At 66.6% G+C, this 19,188-nt stretch overlaps 2 protein-coding genes across 11 annotated transcripts in view; one reads left to right on the plus strand and one right to left on the minus strand.

Annotated features, from left to right (window-relative positions):
• The window catches only part of LOC121287405 (E3 ubiquitin-protein ligase arkadia-C-like), a 129,937-nt gene extending 113,125 nt beyond the window's left edge, over nucleotides 1-16,812 (minus strand). For all 6 annotated transcript variants that reach the window (XR_005945185.1, XR_005945186.1, XR_005945187.1 and 3 more), the window contains exons 1-2: nucleotides 16,408-16,812; nucleotides 1,415-1,841 (exon numbers count right to left, since the gene is read on the minus strand). Coding sequence is in view for 3 of the 6 variants with exons in the window: in XM_041205250.1 (XP_041061184.1) it covers nucleotides 1,415-1,821 (407 nt within the window). In the remaining 3 variants the exon portion in view is untranslated. The remainder of the gene's footprint in view (nucleotides 1-1,414; nucleotides 1,842-16,407) is intronic.
• LOC121287407 (ras-related protein Rab-8A) overlaps nucleotides 16,659-19,188 on the plus strand; it is a 28,935-nt gene continuing 26,405 nt past the window's right edge. The window contains exons 1-2 of one of the 5 annotated variants that reach the window (XM_041205256.1): nucleotides 16,659-17,061; nucleotides 17,930-17,990. In XM_041205256.1, the coding sequence (XP_041061190.1) occupies nucleotides 16,935-17,061; nucleotides 17,930-17,990 (188 nt within the window). In that variant the 5' untranslated portion in view covers nucleotides 16,659-16,934. The remainder of the gene's footprint in view (nucleotides 17,062-17,929; nucleotides 17,991-19,188) is intronic. The other 4 variants (XM_041205254.1, XM_041205251.1, XM_041205255.1 and 1 more) reach the window with 4 other exon arrangements.

The following is a 19,188-nucleotide window of genomic DNA, read 5'->3' on the forward strand; positions in this document are numbered from 1 at the left end:
CACCTGCCCCTTTACCTCCTCACCATCCAAGGGCCCAAACACTCCTTTCAGGTGCACCTCCTTTAATTTGGTCTACTGCATCCGCTGCTCCCAATGTGGTCTCCTCTACACTGGAGAGACCAAACGCAGACTGGGTGACCGCTTTGCGGAAGACCTTCGGTCTGTCCGCAAGCATGACCCAGACCTTCATGTCGCTTGCCATTTCAACACACCACCCTACTCTCATGCCCACACGTTCATCCTTGGCCTGCTGCAATGTTCCAGCGAAGCCCAACGCAAACTGGAGGAACAGCACCTCATCTTCCGATTAGGCACTTTACAGCCTTCTGGACTTAACGAGTTTAACAACTTCAGACCATGAACTCTCTCCTCCATCCTCACCTCTTTTTTACCCTTTTCTCAATATTCATTTTTATTTTTTATCCACTTATTTTTATTTATTTTCATTTTCATTCATTTATTCATTTTATCCCCACCTTTTATCCTATTTTTGACCTTTTTTTCTCCACCACCATCCCCTCCCCACACCCACAAGGGCCACCTGTCAATTGTTCATGTTGTCCTTTTCAGAGTGCTTTCCCTTGTCCTGCTATCACCTGTTTTCTTATCTTAATGCCACTATCAGTATCTCCTTTAGCCAGTATCACTATCATTAACACCTCTTTGTCCTTTTGTCCATGACATCTTTGTCAATCACTCCTTTGCCTCCACCTATCGCTGGCCTTCCAACCAGCTTCACCTGCTCCCCCTCCCTTAAACAGTATAAATTTCATCACATTTTTACTTCTCCTTAGCTCTGAAGAAGTGTCATGTGGACTTGAAATGTTAACTCTATTTTTCTCTCAACAGATGCTGTTAGACCTGAGTTTTTCCAGTATTTTCTGTTTTTATTCACTCCCTCCACCACCGACAAACAATGGGTGTGTACAATCTACAAGATGCACTGCAGGAACTTGCCAAGGCTCCTTAGCCAGCATCTTAGAAACCCACGACCACTATCACCTCAAAGGACAAGGGCAGCAGATACATGGGAACACCACCACCTGGAAGTTCCCCTCCAAGTCACTCACCATCCTGATTTGGAAATATATCACTGTTCCTTCACTGACGCTGGGTCAAAATCCTGGAATACCCTCCCTAACAGCACTAACATGGACTGCAGCGGTTCCAGGAGGTAGTTTACCACCACCTTCTCAAAGGTGATAAATGCTGGCCTAGCCAATAAATGAATTTTTTTTTTTTTAAAAGTGGCCTTCTTCTGTGCCATAAGCTATGATTCTACGATTCTTAAGCTCTGATGCATTCGTTATTCCTGCCATTCTGTTTCCTATCCCACCCCCTTCTCACTTTGGGATACCAGTTGCACCTGAAGCCCTTGAACCATGATCGGTTTTGTCAAGCTGGAAATTCCTACCTGTAGGTTCCCGTCCACAGTGTCATCCTCCCTTCATTCTCCTCTGATGATAGTTCCTCAGATTCAGCGAGATTAGTGCCGGAAGATGGAGAGGAATCTCCAGCGCTAGAAGAGTCATCACTCGTGTAAGTGTAGCTCCGTACGAGGTTCCGGTCACTTTGCAAAGCGAGCTTGAGCTCCTCTGAAAAGCAGGAATGTTCAGTGTTCAGACACTCTGTCCACTGGGCAGTCTCAGGCCCTTTCACCTCTGGAGTCGAAGGCACCCTGCCATTTTCCTGGATCATGCCACTGAATGCTGAGGGACATGAATGATCTAAGCTGGCCGCTGGTGCTTTTCCTATGGGCTCTTGCTTTACGTTGGAAGCAAGTGGGATCTCTGGTAATTCTGCTTCTGGTTCCATTGTCATTAAACCAGCAAAGATGGGCCCTACAAAGCAAAAGACATCAAAACGGTGATAGGAATGGTAATGGATTCTGTGATTCAGACTCGTTCTCCAAACTGTTTGTTTGCCCTGCAGTTTCTAATTGACAGCTTTGCAAAAATATGAATGGTTTCTTCTACAAATAGCTCAATGCATAAAGTTACATGGTGCTGTCAACACGTATTTACCATATTTATATCATTAATACGCTTTAACACTAATTTACCCACACCAACCCTCACTCCGGGGGGGGGGGGGGGGGGGGGGGGGGGGGGGGTGGAGAGGAGGAGGGGGGGGGGTTGGCACCTCACACTGGAAGGTGGGGGGAGGGAGGGAGGGGCTCCTCACACTGGAAGGTGGGGGGAGGGAGGGAGGGGCTCCTCACACTGGAAGGTGGGGGGAGGGAGGGAGGGGCTCCTCACACTGGAAGGTGGGGGGAGGGAGGGAGGGGCTCCTCACACTGGAAGGTGGGGGGAGGGAGGGAGGGGCTCCTCACACTGGAAGGTGGGGGGAGGGAGGGAGGGGCTCCTCACACTGGAAGGTGGGGGGAGGGAGGGAGGGGCTCCTCACACTGGAAGGTGGGGGGAGGGAGGGAGGGGCTCCTCACACTGGAAGGTGGGGGGAGGGAGGGAGGGGCTCCTCACACTGGAAGGTGGGGGGGAGGGAGGGAGGGAGGGGCTCCTCACACTGGAAGGTGGGGGGAGGGAGGGAGGGAGGGGCTCCTCACACTGGAAGGTGGGGGGAGGGAGGGAGGGAGGGGCACCTCACACTGGAAGGTGGGGGGAGGGAGGGAGGGAGGGGCTCCTCACACTGGAAGGTGGGGGGAGGGAGGGGCTCCTCACACTGGAAGGTGGGGGGAGGGAGGGAGGGAGGGGCTCCTCACACTGGAAGGTGGGGGGAGGGAGGGAGGGAGGGGCTCCTCACACTGGAAGGTGGGGGGAGGGAGGGAGGGGCTCCTCACACTGGAAGGTGGGGGGAGGGAGGGAGGGGCTCCTCACACTGGAAGGTGGGGGGAGGGAGGGAGGGGCTCCTCACACTGGAAGGTGGGGGGGAGGGAGGGAGGGGCTCCTCACACTGGAAGGTGGGGGGGGGGGAGGGAGGGAGGGGCTCCTCACACTGGACGGTGGGGGGAGGGAGGGAGGGGCTCCTCACACTGGAAGGTGGGGGGGAGGGAGGGAGGGGCTCCTCACACTGGAAGGTGGGGGGAGGGAGGGAGGGGCTCCTCACACTGGAAGGTGGGGGGAGGGAGGGAGGGAGGGGCTCCTCATACTGGAAGGTGGGGGGAGGGAGGGAGGGGCTCCTCACACTGGAACGGTGGTGGGGGGGGCGGTGGGCTCCTCACACTGGAACGGGGGGGAGGGGTGGGCTCCCCAACCTGGAACGGGAAGGGGGGGGGGGGGGAGGCTGCTCACACTGGAAGGTGGGGGGGGGGGGGGGGGGGGCTCCTCACACTGGAACGGCGGGTGGGGGGGGCTCCTCACACTGGAACGACGGGTGGGGGGGGGCTCCTCACACTGGAACGGCGGGTGGGGGGGGCTCCTCACACTGGAACGGCGGGTGGGGGGGGCTCCTCACACTGGAACGGCGGGTGGGGGGGGCTCCTCACACTGGAACGGCGGGTGGGGGGGGCTCCTCACACTGGAACGGCGGGTGGGGGGGGCTCCTCACACTGGAACGGCGGGTGGGGGGGGCTCCTCACACTGGAACGGCGGGTGGGGGGGGCTCCTCACACTGGAACGGCGGGTGGGGGGGGCTCCTCACACTGGAACGGCGGGTGGGGGGGGCTCCTCACACTGGAACGGCGGGTGGGGGGGGCTCCTCACACTGGAACGGCGGGTGGGGGGGGCTCCTCACACTGGAACGGCGGGTGGGGGGGGCTCCTCACACTGGAACGGCGGGTGGGGGGGGGCTCCTCACACTGGAACGGCGGGTGGGGGGGTCTCCTCACACTGGAACGGCGGGTGGGGGGGTCTCCTCACACTGGAACGGCGGGTGGGGGGGGCTCCTCACACTGGAACGGCGGGTGGGGGGGGCTCCTCACACTGGAACGGCGGGTGGGGGGGGCTCCTCACACTGGAACGGCGGGTGGGGGGGGCTCCTCACACTGGAACGGCGGGTGGGGGGGGCTCCTCACACTGGAACGGCGGGTGGGGGGGGCTCCTCACACTGGAACGGCGGGTGGGGGGGGCTCCTCACACTGGAACGGCGGGTGGGGGGGGCTCCTCACACTGGAACGGCGGGTGGGGGGGGGCTCCTCACACTGGAACGGCGGGTGGGGGGGGCTCCTCACACTGGAACGGCGGGTGGGGGGGGCTCCTCACACTGGAACGGCGGGTGGGGGGGGCTCCTCACACTGGAACGGCGGGTGGGGGGGGGGGGCTCCTCACACTGGAACGGCGGGTGGGGGGGGGGCTCCTCACACCTGCAACGCCGGGTGGGGGGGGCTCCTCACACTGAACGGCGGGGTGGGGGGGGCTCCTCACACTGGAACGGCGGGTGGGGGGGGCTCCTCACACTGGAACGGCGGGTGGGGGGGGGGCTCCTCACACTGGAACGGCGGGTGGGGGGGGGGCTCCTCACACTGGAACGGCGGGTGGGGGGGGGGGCTCCTCACACTGGAACGGCGGGTGGGGGGGGGGCTCCTCACACTGGAACGGCGGGTGGGGGGGGGGGCTCCTCACACTGGAACGGCGGGTGGGGGGGGGGGCTCCTCACACTGGAACGGCGGGTGGGGGGGGCTCCTCACACTGGAACGGCGGGTGGGGGGGGGCTCCTCACACTGGAACGGCGGGTGGGGGGGGCTCCTCACACTGGAACGGCGGGTGGGGGGGGGCTCCTCACACTGGAACGGCGGGTGGGGGGGGCTCCTCACACTGGAACGGCGGGTGGGGGGGGCTCCTCACACTGGAACGGCGGGTGGGGGGGGCTCCTCACACTGGAACGGCGGGTGGGGGGGGCTCCTCACACTGGAACGGCGGGTGGGGGGGGCTCCTCACACTGGAACGGCGGGTGGGGGGGGCTCCTCACACTGGAACGGCGGGTGGGGGGGGCTCCTCACACTGGAACGGCGGGTGGGGGGGGCTCCTCACACTGGAACGGCGGGTGGGGGGGGCTCCTCACACTGGAACGGCGGGTGGGGGGGGGCTCCTCACACTGGAACGGCGGGTGGGGGGGGCTCCTCACACTGGAACGGCGGGTGGGGGGGGCTCCTCACACTGGAACGGCGGGTGGGGGGGGCTCCTCACACTGGAACGGCGGGTGGGGGGGGCTCCTCACACTGGAACGGCGGGTGGGGGGGGCTCCTCACACTGGAACGGCGGGTGGGGGGGGGGCTCCTCACACTGGAACGGCGGGTGGGGGGGGCTCCTCACACTGGAACGGCGGGTGGGGGGGGCTCCTCACACTGGAACGGCGGGTGGGGGGGGGGCTCCTCACACTGGAACGGCGGGTGGGGGGGGGCTCCTCACACTGGAACGGCGGGTGGGGGGGGGCTCCTCACACTGGAACGGCGGGTGGGGGGGGCTCCTCACACTGGAACGGCGGGTGGGGGGGGGCTCCTCACACTGGAACGGCGGGTGGGGGGGGCTCCTCACACTGGAACGGCGGGTGGGGGGGGCTCCTCACACTGGAACGGCGGGTGGGGGGGGGCTCCTCACACTGGAACGGCGGGTGGGGGGGGCTCCTCACACTGGAACGGCGGGTGGGGGGGGCTCCTCACACTGGAACGTCGGGTGGGGGGGGCTCCTCACACTGGAACGGCGGGTGGGGGGGGCTCCTCACACTGGAACGCGGGTGGGGGGGGCTCCTCACACTGGAACGGCGGGTGGGGGGGGCTCCTCACACTGGAACGGCGGGGTGGGGGGGGCTCCTCACACTGGAACGGCGGGTGGGGGGGGCTCCTCACACTGGAACGGCGGGTGGGGGGGGCTCCTCACACTGGAACGGCGGGTGGGGGGGGCTCCTCACACTGGAACGGCGGGTGGGGGGGGCTCCTCACACTGGAACGGCGGGTGGGGGGGGCTCCTCACACTGGAACGGCGGGTGGGGGGGGCTCCTCACACTGGAACGGCGGGTGGGGGGGGCTCCTCACACTGGAACGGCGGGTGGGGGGGGGCTCCTCACACTGGAACGGCGGGTGGGGGGGGCTCCTCACACTGGAACGGCGGGGTGGGGGGGGCTCCTCACACTGGAACGGCGGGTGGGGGGGGGCTCCTCACACTGGAACGGCGGGTGGGGGGGGGCTCCTCACACTGGAACGGTGGGTGGGGGGGGGCTCCTCACACTGGAACGGTGGGTGGGGGGGGCTCCTCACACTGGAACGGTTGGGTGGGGGGGCTCCTCACACTGGAACGGTGGGTGGGGGGGGGGGCAACTCACACTGAAACGGGGTGGGGGGGGGGCAACTCACACTGAAACGGGGGGGGGGGGGGGGGGGGAACTCACACTGAAACGGGGGGGGGGGGGGGCAACTCACACTGAAACGGGGGGGGGGGGCACCTCACACTGAAACGGGGAGGGGGGGGAGGAGGGGTGGGCTCCTCGCACTGTAAGGGGGGGGGGGGGAGGGAGAGAGAGAGGGGGGGGCTCCCCGCACTGAGGGGGGGGGAGGGGGGACCCCTCGCACTGGAAGGGGGGGAGAGGGGGGCTCCTCGCACTGGAAGGGGGGGGGGGGGAGGGGGAGCTCCTCGCACTGGAACGGGGGGGGGGGGAGGGGGAGCTCCTCGCACTGGAAGGGGGGGGGGAGGGGGAGCTCCTCGCACTGGAAGGGGGGGGGGGGAGGGGGAGCTCCTCGCACTGGAAGGGGGGGGGAGGGGGAGCTCCTCGCACTGGAAGGGTGGGAGAGGGGGAGCTCCTCGCACTGGAAGGGGGGGGGCAGGGGGGGGGCTCCTCGCACTGGAAGGGGGGGGGGGGAAGAGGTGGGGGGGCTCCTCACACTGGAAGGGGGAGGAGAGGGGGGGGCTCCTCACACTGGAAGGGGGGAGGAGAGGGGGGGGGGCTCCTCACACTGGAACGGGGGGGGGGGGCTCCTCACACTGGAACGGCGGGTGGGGGGGGTCTCCTCACACTGGAACGGCGGGTGGGGGGGGGGCTCCTCACACTGGAACGGCGGGTGGGGGGGGGCTCCTCACAACTGGAACGGCGGGTGGGGGGGGGGCTCCTCACACTGGAACGGCGGGTGGGGGGGGGCTCTCACACTGGAACGGCGGGTGGGGGGGGGCTCCTCACACTGGAAACGGCGGGTGGGGGGGGCTCCTCACACTGGAACGGCGGGTGGGGGGGGGGCTCCTCACACTGGAACGGCGGGTGGGGGGGGGGCTCCTCACACTGGAACGGCGGGTGGGGGGGGGCTCCTCACACTGGAACGGCGGGTGGGGGGGGCTCCTCACACTGGAACGCCGGGTGGGGGGGGGCTCCTCACACTGGAACGCCGGGTGGGGGGGGCTCCTCACACTGGAAACGCCGGTGGGGGGGGCTCCTCACACTGGAACGCCGGGTGGGGGGGGCTCCTCACACTGGAACGCCGGGTGGGGGGGGGCTCCTCACACTGGAACGCCGGGTGGGGGGGGCTCCTCACACTGGAACGCCGGGTGGGGGGGGCTCCCTCACACTGGAACGCCGGGTGGGGGGGGCTCCTCACACTGGAACGCCGGGTGGGGGGGGCTCCTCACACTGGAACGCCGGGTGGGGGGGGCTCCTCACACTGGAACGCCGGGTGGGGGGGGCTCCTCACACTGGAACGCCGGGTGGGGGGGGGCTCCTCACACTGGAACGCCGGGTGGGGGGGGCTCCTCACACTGGAACGGCGGGTGGGGGGGGGCTCCTCACACTGGAACGGCGGGTGGGGGGGGCTCCTCACACTGGAACGGCGGGTGGGGGGGGCTCCTCACACTGGAACGGCGGGTGGGGGGGGCTCCTCACACTGGAACGGCGGGTGGGGGGGGCTCCTCACACTGGAACGTCGGGTGGGGGGGGCTCCTCACACTGGAACGGCGGGTGGGGGGGGGCTCCTCACACTGGAACGGTGGGTGGGGGGGGCTCCTCACACTGGAACGGTGGGTGGGGGGGGCTCCTCACACTGGAACGGTGGGTGGGGGGGGCTCCTCACACTGGAACGGTGGGTGGGGGGGGGCTCCTCACACTGGAACGGTGGGTGGGGGGGCTCCTCACACTGGAACGGTGGGTGGGGGGAGCTCCTCCAACTGGAACGGTGGGTGGGGGGGGCTCTCACACTGGAACGGTGGGTGGGGGGGGCACCTCACAATGAACGTGGGTGGGGGGGGGCACCTCACACTGGAAACGGGGTGGGGGGGGCTCCTCACACTGGAACGCCGGGTGGGGGGGGCTCCTCACACTGGACAACGCCGGGTGGGGGGGGCTCCTCACACTGGAACGCCGGGGTGGGGGGGGCTCCTCACACTGGAACGCCGGGTGGGGGGGGCTCCTCACACTGGAACGCCGGGGGGGGGGGCTCCTCACACTGGAACGCCGGGTGGGGGGGGGCTCCTCACACTGGAACGCCGGGGTGGGGGGGGCTCCCTCACACTGGAAAACGCCGGGGTGGGGGGGGCTCCTCACACTGGAACGCCGGGTGGGGGGGGCTCCTCACACTGGAACGCCGGTGGGGGGGGGCTCCTCACACTGGAACGCCGGGTGGGGGGGGCTCCTCACACTGGAACGGCGGTAGGGGGGGGCTCCTCACACTGGAACGCCGGGTGGGGGGGGCTCCTCACACTGGAACGGCGGGTGGGGGGGGCTCCTCACACTGGAACGGCGGGTGGGGGGGGCTCCTCACACTGGAACGGCGGGTGGGGGGGGCTCCTCACACTGGAACGGCGGGTGGGGGGGGCTCCTCACACTGGAACGGCGGGTGGGGGGGGCTCCTCACACTGGAACGTCGGGTGGGGGGGGCTCCTCACACTGGAACGGCGGGTGGGGGGGGGCTCCTCACACTGGAACGGTGGGTGGGGGGGGCTCCTCACACTGGAACGGTGGGTGGGGGGGGCTCCTCACACTGGAACGGTGGGTGGGGGGGGCTCCTCACACTGGAACGGTGGGTGGGGGGGGCTCCTCACACTGGAACGGTGGGTGGGGGGGGCTCCTCACACTGGAACGGTGGGTGGGGGGAGCTCCTCACACTGGAACGGTGGGTGGGGGGGGCTCCTCACACTGGAACGGTGGGTGGGGGGGGCTCCTCACACTGGAACGGTGGGTGGGGGGGGGGCAACTCACACTGAAACGGGGTGGGGGGGGCTCCTCACACTGGAACGGCGGGTGGGGGGGGGCTCCTCACACTGGAACGCCGGGTGGGGGGGGCTCCTCACACTGGAACGCCGGGTGGGGGGGGCTCCTCACACTGGAACGCGGGTGGGGGGGGCTCCTCACACTGGAACGCCGGGTGGGGGGGGCTCCTCACACTGGAACGCCGGGTGGGGGGGGCTCCTCACACTGGAACGCCGGGTGGGGGGGGCTCCTCACACTGGAACGCCGGGTGGGGGGGGCTCCTCACACTGGAACGCCGGGGTGGGGGGGGGCTCCTCACACTGGAACGCCGGGTGGGGGGGGCTCCTCACACTGGAACGCCGGGTGGGGGGGGCTCCTCACACTGGAACGGCGGGTTAGGGGGGGCCTCCTCACACTGGAACGCGGGTGGGGGGGGCTCCTCACACTGGAACGCGGGTGGGGGGGGCTCCTCACACTGGAACGGCGGGTGGGGGGGGCTCCTCACACTGGAACGGCGGGGTGGGGGGGGCTCCTCACACTGGAACGGCGGGGTGGGGGGGGCTCCTCACACTGGAACGGCGGGTGGGGGGGGCTCCTCACACTGGAACGTCGGGTGGGGGGGGCTCCTCACACTGGAACGGCGGGTGGGGGGGGCTCCTCACACTGGAACGGTGGGTGGGGGGGGGCTCCTCACACTGGAACGGTGGGTGGGGGGGGCTCCTCACACTGGAACGGTGGGTGGGGGGGGCTCCTCACACTGGAACGGTGGGTGGGGGGGGCTCCTCACACTGGAACGGTGGGTGGGGGGGGGCTCCTCACACTGGAACGGTGGGTGGGGGGGAGCTCCTCACACTGGAACGGTGGGTGGGGGGGGGCTACTCACACTGGAACGGTGGGTGGGGGGGGCTCCTCACACTGGAACGGTGGGTGGGGGGGGGGCAACTCACACTGAAACGGGGTGGGGGGGGCAACTCACACTGAAACGGGGGGGGGGGGCACCACACACTGAAACGGGGGGGGGGGGGAGAGGGGTGGGCTCCTCGCACTGTAAGGGGGGGGGGGGGGAGAGAGAGGGGGGGCTCCCCGCACTGAGGGGGGGGAGGGGGGACCCCTCGCACTGGAAGGGGGGGAGAGGGGGGCTCCTCGCACTGGAAGGGGGGGGGAGGGGGAGCTCCTCGCACTGGAACGGGGGGGGGAGGGGGAGCTCCTCGCACTGGAAGGGGGGGGGGAGGGGGAGCTCCTCGCACTGGAAGGGGGGGGAGAGGGGAGCTCCTCGCACTGGAAGGGGGGGGGAGGGGAGCTCCTCGCACTGGAAGGGGGGGGGGAGGGGGAGCTCCTCGCACTGGAAGGGGGGGGCAGGGGGGGCTCCTCGCACTGGAAGGGGGGGGGGAAGAGGTGGGGGGGCTCCTCACACTGGAAGGGGGGAGGAGAGGGGGGGGCTCCTCACACTGGAAGGGGGGAGGAGAGGGGGGGGGCTCCTCACACTGGAACGGGGGGGGGGGGGGCTCCTCACACTGGAACGGCGGGTGGGGGGGGGGTCTCCTCACACTGGAACGGCGGGTGGGGGGGGGGCTCCGCACACTGGAACGGCGGGTGGGGGGGGCTCCTCACACTGGAACGGCGGGTGGGGGGGGCTCCTCACACTGAACGGCGGGTGGGGGGGGCTCCTCACACTGGAAACGGCGGGTGGGGGGGGGGCTCCTCACACTGGAACGGCGGGTGGGGGGGGGGCTCCTCACACTGGAACGGCGGGTGGGGGGGGGCTCCTCACACTGGAACGGTGGGTGGGGGGGGCTCCTCACACTGGAACGGCGGGTGGGGGGGGCTCCTCACACTGGAACGCCGGGTGGGGGGGGCTCCTCACACTGGAACGCCGGGTGGGGGGGGCTCCTCACACTGGAACGCCGGGGTGGGGGGGGCTCCTCACACTGGAACGCGGGGTGGGGGGGGCTCCTCACACTGGAACGCCGGGTGGGGGGGGCTCCTCACACTGGAACGCCGGGTGGGGGGGGCTCCTCACACTGGAACGCCGGGTGGGGGGGGCTCCTCACACTGGAACGCCAGGTGGGGGGGGCTCCTCACACTGGAACGCCGGGTGGGGGGGGCTCCTCACACTGGAACGCCGGGTGGGGGGGGCTCCTCACACTGGAACGCCGGGTGGGGGGGGCTCCTCACACTGGAACGGCGGGTGGGGGGGGCTCCTCACACTGGAACGGCGGGGTGGGGGGGGCTCTCACACTGGAACGGCGGGTGGGGGGGGCTCCTCACACTGGAACGGCGGGTGGGGGGGCTCCTCACACTGGAACGTCGGGTGGGGGGGCTCCTCACACTGGAACGGTGGGTGGGGGGGGCTCCTCACACTGGAACGGTGGGTGGGGGGGGCTCCTCACACTGGAACGGTGGGTGGGGGGGGCTCCTCACACTGGAACGGTGGGTGGGGGGGCTCCTCACACTGGAACGGTGGGTGGGGGGGGCTCCTCACACTGGAACGGTGGGTGGGGGGGGCTCCTCACACTGGAACGGTGGGTGGGGGGAGCTCCTCACACTGGAACGGTGGGTGGGGGGGGCTCCTCACACTGGAACGGTGGGTGGGGGGGGGCTCCTCACACTGGAACGGTGGGTGGGGGGGGGGCAACTCACACTGAAACGGGGGTGGGGGGGGCAACTCACACTGAAACGGGGGGGGGGGGGCAACTCACACTGAAACGGGGGGGGGGGGGCAACTCACACTGAAACGGGGGGGGGGGCACCTCACACTGAAACGGGGAGGGGGGGGAGAGGGGTGGGCTCCTCGCACTGTAAGGGGGGGGGGGGAGAGAGAGGGGGGGCTCCCCGCACTGAGGGGGGGGAGGGGGGACCCCTCGCACTGGAAGGGGGGGAGAGGGGGGCTCCTCGCACTGGAAGGGGGGGGGGAGGGGGAGCTCCTCGCACTGGAACGGGGGGGGAGGGGGAGCTCCTCGCACTGGAAGTGGGGGGGAGGGGGAGCTCCTCGCACTGGAAGGGGGGGAGAGGGGGAGCTCCTCGCACTGGAAGGGGGGGAGCGGGGGGAGCTCCTCGCACTGGAAGGGGGGGAGAGGGGGAGCTCCTCGCACTGGAAGGGGGGGGGAAGAGGTGGGGGGGCTCCTCACACTGGAATGGGGGAGGAGGGGGGGGGGCTCCTCACACTGGAAGGGGGGAGGAGAGGGGGGGGGGCTCCTCACACTGGAACGGTGGGTGGGGGGGGCTCCTCACACTGGAACGGTGGGTGGGTGGGGCTCCTCACACTGGAACGGTGGGTGGGGGGGGCTCCTCACACTGGAACGGTGGGTGGGGGGGGCTCCTCACACTGGAACGGTGGGTGGGGGGGGGCCTCCTCACACTGGAACGGTGGGTGGGGGGGGGGCAACTCACACTGAACGGGGTGGGTGGGGGCAACTCACACTGAAACGGGGAGGGGGGGGGGAGAGAGAGGGGGGCTCCCCGCACTGAGGGGGGGGGGGGGCTCCTCACACTGGAACGGGGGGGGGGGGGGGGTCCTCACTTGAACGGCGGGGGGGGGGGGGGTCCTCACACTGGAACGGGGGGGCGGGGGTCCTCACACTGGAACGGGGGGGGGGCTCCTCACACTGGAACTGGGGGGGGGGGGGGAGAGGGGTGGGCTCCTCGCACTGTAAGGGGGGGGGGGGGGGAGAGAGAGGGGGGGCTCCCCGCACTGAGGGGGGGGAGGGGGGACCCCTCGCACTGGAAGGGGGGGAGAGGGGGGCTCCTCGCACTGGAAGGGGGGGGGAGGGGGAGCTCCTCGCACTGGAACGGGGGGGGGAGGGGGAGCTCCTCGCACTGGAAGGGGGGGGGAGGGGAGCTCCTCGCACTGGAAGGGGGGGGGAGGGGGAGCTCCTCGCACTGGAAGGGGGGGGGAGGGGGAGCTCCTCGCACTGGAAGGGGGGGGGAGGGGGAGCTCCTCGCACTGGAAGGGGGGGGCAGGTGGGGGCTCCTTGCACTGGAAGGGGGGGGGGGAAGAGGTGGGGGGGCTCCTCACACTGGAAGGGGGGAGGAGAGGGGGGGGCTCCTCACACTGGAAGGGGGGAGGAGAGGGGGGGGGGCTCCTCACACTGGAACGGGGGGGGGGGGGGGGCTCCTCACACTGGAACCGGCGGGTGGGGGGGTCTCCTCACACTGGAACGGCGGGTGGGGGGGGGGCTCCGCACACTGGAACGGCGGGTGGGGGGGGGCTCCTCACACTGGAACGGCGGGTGGGGGGGGGCTCCTCACACTGGAACGGCGGGTGGGGGGGGCTCCTCACACTGGAACGGCGGGTGGGGGGGGGCTCCTCACACTGGAACGGGGGTGGGGGGGGGCTCCTCACACTGGAACGGCGGGTGGGGGGGGGCTCCTCACACTGGAACGGTGGGTGGGGGGGGCTCCTCACACTGGAACGGCGGGGTGGGGGGGGCTCCTCACACTGGAACGCCGGGTGGGGGGGGCTCCTCACACTGGAACGCCGGGTGGGGGGGGCTCCTCACACTGGAACGCCGGGTGGGGGGGGGCTCCTCACACTGGAACGCCGGGTGGGGGGGGCTCCTCACACTGGAACGCCGGGTGGGGGGGGCTCCTCACACTGGAACGCCGGGTGGGGGGGGCTCCTCACACTGGAACGCCGGGTGGGGGGGGCTCCTCACACTGGAACGCCGGGTGGGGGGGGCTCCTCACACTGGAACGCCGGGTGGGGGGGGCTCCTCACACTGGAACGCCGGGTGGGGGGGGCTCCTCACACTGGAACGCCGGGTGGGGGGGGCTCCTCACACTGGAACGGCGGGTGGGGGGGGCTCCTCACACTGGAACGGCGGGTGGGGGGGGCTCCTCACACTGGAACGGCGGGTGGGGGGGGCTCCTCACACTGGAACGGCGGGTGGGGGGGCTCCTCACACTGGAACGTCGGGTGGGGGGGCTCCTCACACTGGAACGGTGGGTGGGGGGGGCTCCTCACACTGGAACGGTGGGTGGGGGGGGCTCCTCACACTGGAACGGTGGGTGGGGGGGGCTCCTCACACTGGAACGGTGGGTGGGGGGGGCTCCTCACACTGGAACGGTGGGTGGGGGGGGCTCCTCACACTGGAACGGTGGGTGGGGGGGGCTCCTCACACTGGAACGGTGGGTGGGGGGAGCTCCTCACACTGGAACGGTGGGTGGGGGGGGCTCCTCACACTGGAACGGTGGGTGGGGGGGGCTCCTCACACTGGAACGGTGGGTGGGGGGGGGGCAACTCACACTGAAACGGGGGTGGGGGGGGCAACTCACACTGAAACGGGGGGGGGGGGCAACTCACACTGAACGGGGGGGGGGGGGCAACTCACACTGAAACGGGGGGGGGGGCACCTCACACTGAAACGGGGAGGGGGGGGAGAGGGGTGGGCTCCTCGCACTGTAAGGGGGGGGGGGGGAGAGAGAGGGGGGCTCCCCGCACTGAGGGGGGGGAGGGGGGACCCCTCGCACTGGAAGGGGGGGAGAGGGGGGCTCCTCGCACTGGAAGGGGGGGGGAGGGGGAGCTCCTCGCACTGGAACGTGGGGGGGGAGGGGGAGCTCCTCGCACTGGAAGGGGGGGAGAGGGGGAGCTCCTCGCACTGGAAGGGGGGGAGCGGGGGAGCTCCTCGCACTGGAAGGGGGGGAGAGGGGGAGCTCCTCGCACTGGAAGGGGGGGGGAAGAGGTGGGGGGCTCCTCACACTGGAATGGGGGAGGAGAGGGGGGGGGCTCCTCACACTGGAAGGGGGGAGGAGAGGGGGGGGGCTCCTCACACTGGAACGGTGGGTGGGGGGGGCTCCTCCACATGGAACGGTGGGTGGGGGGGGCTCCTCACACTGGAACGGTGGGTGGGGGGGGCTCCTCACACTGGAACGGTGGGTGGGGGGGGGCTCCTCACACTGGAACGGTGGGTGGGGGGGGGCTCCTCACACTGGAACGGTGGGTGGGGGGGGGCTCCTCACACTGGAACGGTGGGTGGGGGGGGGGCAACTCACACTGAAACGGGGTGGGGGGGGCAACTCACACTGAAACGGGGAGGGGGGGGAGAGGGGTGGGCTCCTCGCACTGTAAGGGGGGGGGGGGGGGAGAGAGAGGGGGGCTCCCCGCACTGAGGGGGGGGGGGGGGCTCCTCACACTGGAACGGGGGGGGGGGGGGGTCCTCACTTGAACGGCGGGGGGGGGGGGGGTCCTCACACTGGAACGGGGGGGCGGGGGTCCTCACACTGGAACGGGGGGGGGGCTCCTCACACTGGAACTGGGGGGGGGGGGGCTCCTCACACTGGAACTGGGGGGGGGGGGGGGGGCTCCTCACACGAACTGGGGGGGGGGGGGGCTCCCCCGACGGGGGGGGGAGGGGGTGCTCCTCACACGAACCGGGGGGGGAGGGGGTGCTCCTCACACGAACGGGGGGGGGGGGAGGGGGTGCTCTTCACACGAACGGGGGGGGGGGGGGGGGGGGGGGGGAGGGGGTGCTCCTCACACGAACGGGGGGGGGGGGGGGGGGGGGGGGGGGGGGAGGGGGTGCTCCTCACACGAACGGGGGGGGGGGGGGGCTCCTCACACGAACGGGTGGGGGGGGGGGCTCCTCACACGAACGGGTGGGGGGGGGGGGCTCCTCACACGAACGGGTGGGGGGGGGGGGGGGAGGTCCTCACACTGGAAGGGGGGAGGTCCTCAGACTGGAAAGGGGGGCTCCTCACACTGGAGGGGGCAGGGGGAATGGGGGAGGGATAAGGGGGGAAGGGATAAGGGGGGAGGGGGGAAGGGGACTCCTCACACTGGAGGGGAAGGGGGGTGCTCCTCACTCCAGTGGTGGTGGGGGGGGGGGGGGGCTCCTCACACCAGTGGGGGGGGGGGCGGTGGGGGGCGCCACACACCAGTAAGGGGGGGGGGGGGGTTGCGAGAGGCTCCTCTCACCAGTAAGGGGGGGGGGGGGGGGTGTGAGAGGCTCCTCTCACCAGTAAGGGGGGGGGGGGGGGTGTGAGAGGCTCCTCACACCAGTAGTGGGGGGGGGTGTGTGAGGGGCTCCTCACACCAGTAAGGGAGGGGGGGGCGGTGGTGGGCTCCTCACACCAGTAAGGGGGGGGTGTGTGAAAGGCTCCTCACACCAGTAGTGGGGGGGGTGTGTGAGGGGCTCCTCACACCAGTAAGGGAGGGGGGGGCGGTGGTGGGCTCCTCACTCGGGGTGGGGGGGGGGGTGGGCTCCTCACTCGGGGTGGGGAGGGGGGGGTGTGGGCTCTGACCCCTAGTGAGTGGCCCCAGCTGCACCAGATGCAGGCCAAAGCCTCGGCTTCTGGTAACTGTCCCCCGCCCCGGGCCCCTCTCCGTTTCACACAAACAGGACGGAATCTCACCTCACCATGACCTCACTTCCGGAATCACGGGAGGCCACAAAGAGCGCTCTCGGGGGACAAGAGGCTCCACTCCCCGGCTCTCGGAGGATAGGCCCGGTCCTCCAGGTCGCTGGCCACTCGCATTCACCTCTGGCGTTCAGAAAGTCAGCTGAGCGGACACTTGAGCTGGGAGCGCTCGAGGCCTGCAGCAGGCAGCCTGTCGAAACGTGCTCGAGAGCCGAGATTCGGCCTCTTGTCAGTATTGATGGTTCCCGGCGGAAACGGTTGTCAAACCCGAGGGAGGCCTCTCGTGATTGACAATGGTACCAACCAATCGGCTCCAGGATAGTGGGCATGACGCGTTCCGTTGACTAATCATTGGGGGAGCCTGCCTAATACAGGCCAATGAGAGGCTGGAAGGCAGGACATCCGGCGGAGCTGGGCGCGGGAGGCGGCCATGGCGAAGACCTACGATTATCTGTTCAAACTGCTGCTGATCGGAGACAGCGGTGTCGGGAAAACCTGCGTCCTGTTCCGCTTCTCCGAGGATGCCTTCAACACCACCTTCATCTCCACCATCGGTACGGAGCCGGGGCCCGCGGACAGAGCGCAGGGCCTGGTTCCGGGATCCAGGGCCCTGGGCTGCGGAGGAGAGAGCGGGGCCCTGCCCAGCGGGTAGGAGGCCCGGTGGTAGGAGGCGCGCGGTCCCGGACCCAGAGGTTAGGGGGCGCGCGGCCCGGGGCCCAGGGGGTAGGAGGCGCGCGGCCCGGGGCCCAGGGCTTAGGAGGCCCGGGGCCCAGGGGGTAGGAGGCGCGCGGCCCGGGGCCCAGGGCCCAGGGGGTAGGAGGCGCGTTAGTTAAGCAGTTAATGCAGATCGTTATCATTAGAAATAAAAACAGAAAATGCTGAGAAACCACAGCAGGTTTGACAACACCTGTGGAGAGAGAAACAGTTAATGTTTTGGTCATACAGTCTCGAAATGTTAACTCTGTTAAATGTTAAATTGATTTTCCCAAGCATTTTCTGTTTTTGTTTCAAATTTCCAGCATTGCAGTATTTTGCTTTTTGTTATCGTAGTCATCAGAGATATCTGCAGTTCTGGTTCCTTCCGTTCGCACAATTTCCATTTGTTGAAGAGGAATTAGGTACCCTCAGGAATATTGCCTTTGTGAGATGCTGTGTGGGCAGCCTAGATAAAAATCTTATTGAGAGTTATTACAAATTACAGAAGAAAGGAGATTAAGGTATTAGGGAGGGGATTGTGGGGAACGCAGAGGCTCATGGCTTCCAGCTGGACAAGTTACTCAATCAGGCCTGGCAGCATCTGTGGAGGGAGAAACACGGGAGCACCCAAGACTGCTGTTGTACAATGCCCCAAATTAGGCCTATAGAACATGAAAGAGGATAGAAAAAAAATCATATTTAAATGTGTTGATTGCACAGCAGGAAAGCTAGTTTAAATATGCAATGTTTAGATAGGAGGTTGTGTTCTGGGTAATTCTGTAACAAGTGGTTCTAACTTTTTGTTTCCTGTCCTTTTCAGGTATTGATTTTAAAATCCGAACCATTGAGTTGGATGGAAAGAAAATCAAACTGCAAATATGGTGAGGATTGTGAAACTGCTCTCCTGTATTATGCTGACTGTGTTTGCCTTGAAATCAGTGTCTTTGATAATGAAGACATATAAACTTCTGGCTGTCTATTCGTGACACTGCTGCATGCAACTCATTTGGAAAAAGCCCATGTGTCCATTGATTGGAGTCAGGGCAGTGGGATCCCAAAGGAATATTTTAATTTGGTAAATTTTTGGTGTTTCTGAAGGTACTAGCTCTGCAGAATAGAACATGAAACTGTAGCTATTGCAGCATAAGAGGTGGTCTTTGGGTCGTTGTGCCACTGCAAGCTCTCTAAAAACAGCTTGCATTTATATAACCTGATTAATTTAGAAAATCTCCCAATGTTTTTCACGGAGTAGGGATAGGAAAAATATAGGACATAAATAAGAGTCTGGGACTGTGTCATGAGAGAGGTACGGGATCGCCAAAGGCTTGGTCTAAAAAGAAACATTTTAGTTGTTTCCTATGTTACAACAGTGACTGCACTTCGGAAATGCTTCATTGACTGTTAAGTGCTTTGGATGTCCTGAGGTTTCAGAATCATAGGTTGTGGAAGAACATAAGAAATAGGGGTGGGTGTAGGCCCATCGAGCTCGCACTGTCATTCAGTAAGATTATAGCTGATCTGTCTCAGCTGGTGCTTCCTGCATTATCCCAGGTCCCTTGATTTCCCTTAGAATCCAAAAATCTACCTGTCTTGAATATACTCAGTGACTGAGCACCCACAACTCTCTGGGTAAAGAATTCCAAAGATTCACAGCATTTGAGCAACATATCCTTAAATGTTTTTTTGTAGCCCGTGACCAATTTGTTTAAGAGCAGGAACCCTTTAAGTTCTTTTGCGCAGGAGCTTGCAGGTTGCTGCGCAGCCACACAATTTGGAGGGAGTGTTGCCTTTGAGCAAAAGAAATTCTCCTCATTTCAGTCTACGTGGCTGACCTCTCATTCTGAGACTACAACCCCTGGTTTGAAATTCTCCAGCCAGGGAAAATATCCTCCCAACATGTTTCAATGAATCATCTCTCATTCTAAACTCCAGGTAATATAGACTGAGGCAACTCAATCTCTCATAGGCAAGTGCCTCATCCAGTGTATGGTCAACATCCCAGAGTGATGAAAGAGATGGCTGTAGAGATAATAGATGCGTTAGTGATCATCTTTTAAAATCCAATTGACTGGAATGGTT

This window comes from Carcharodon carcharias, chromosome 14, assembly GCF_017639515.1.
Source record: "Carcharodon carcharias isolate sCarCar2 chromosome 14, sCarCar2.pri, whole genome shotgun sequence".
NCBI classification, from domain to species: domain Eukaryota; kingdom Metazoa; phylum Chordata; class Chondrichthyes; order Lamniformes; family Lamnidae; genus Carcharodon; species Carcharodon carcharias.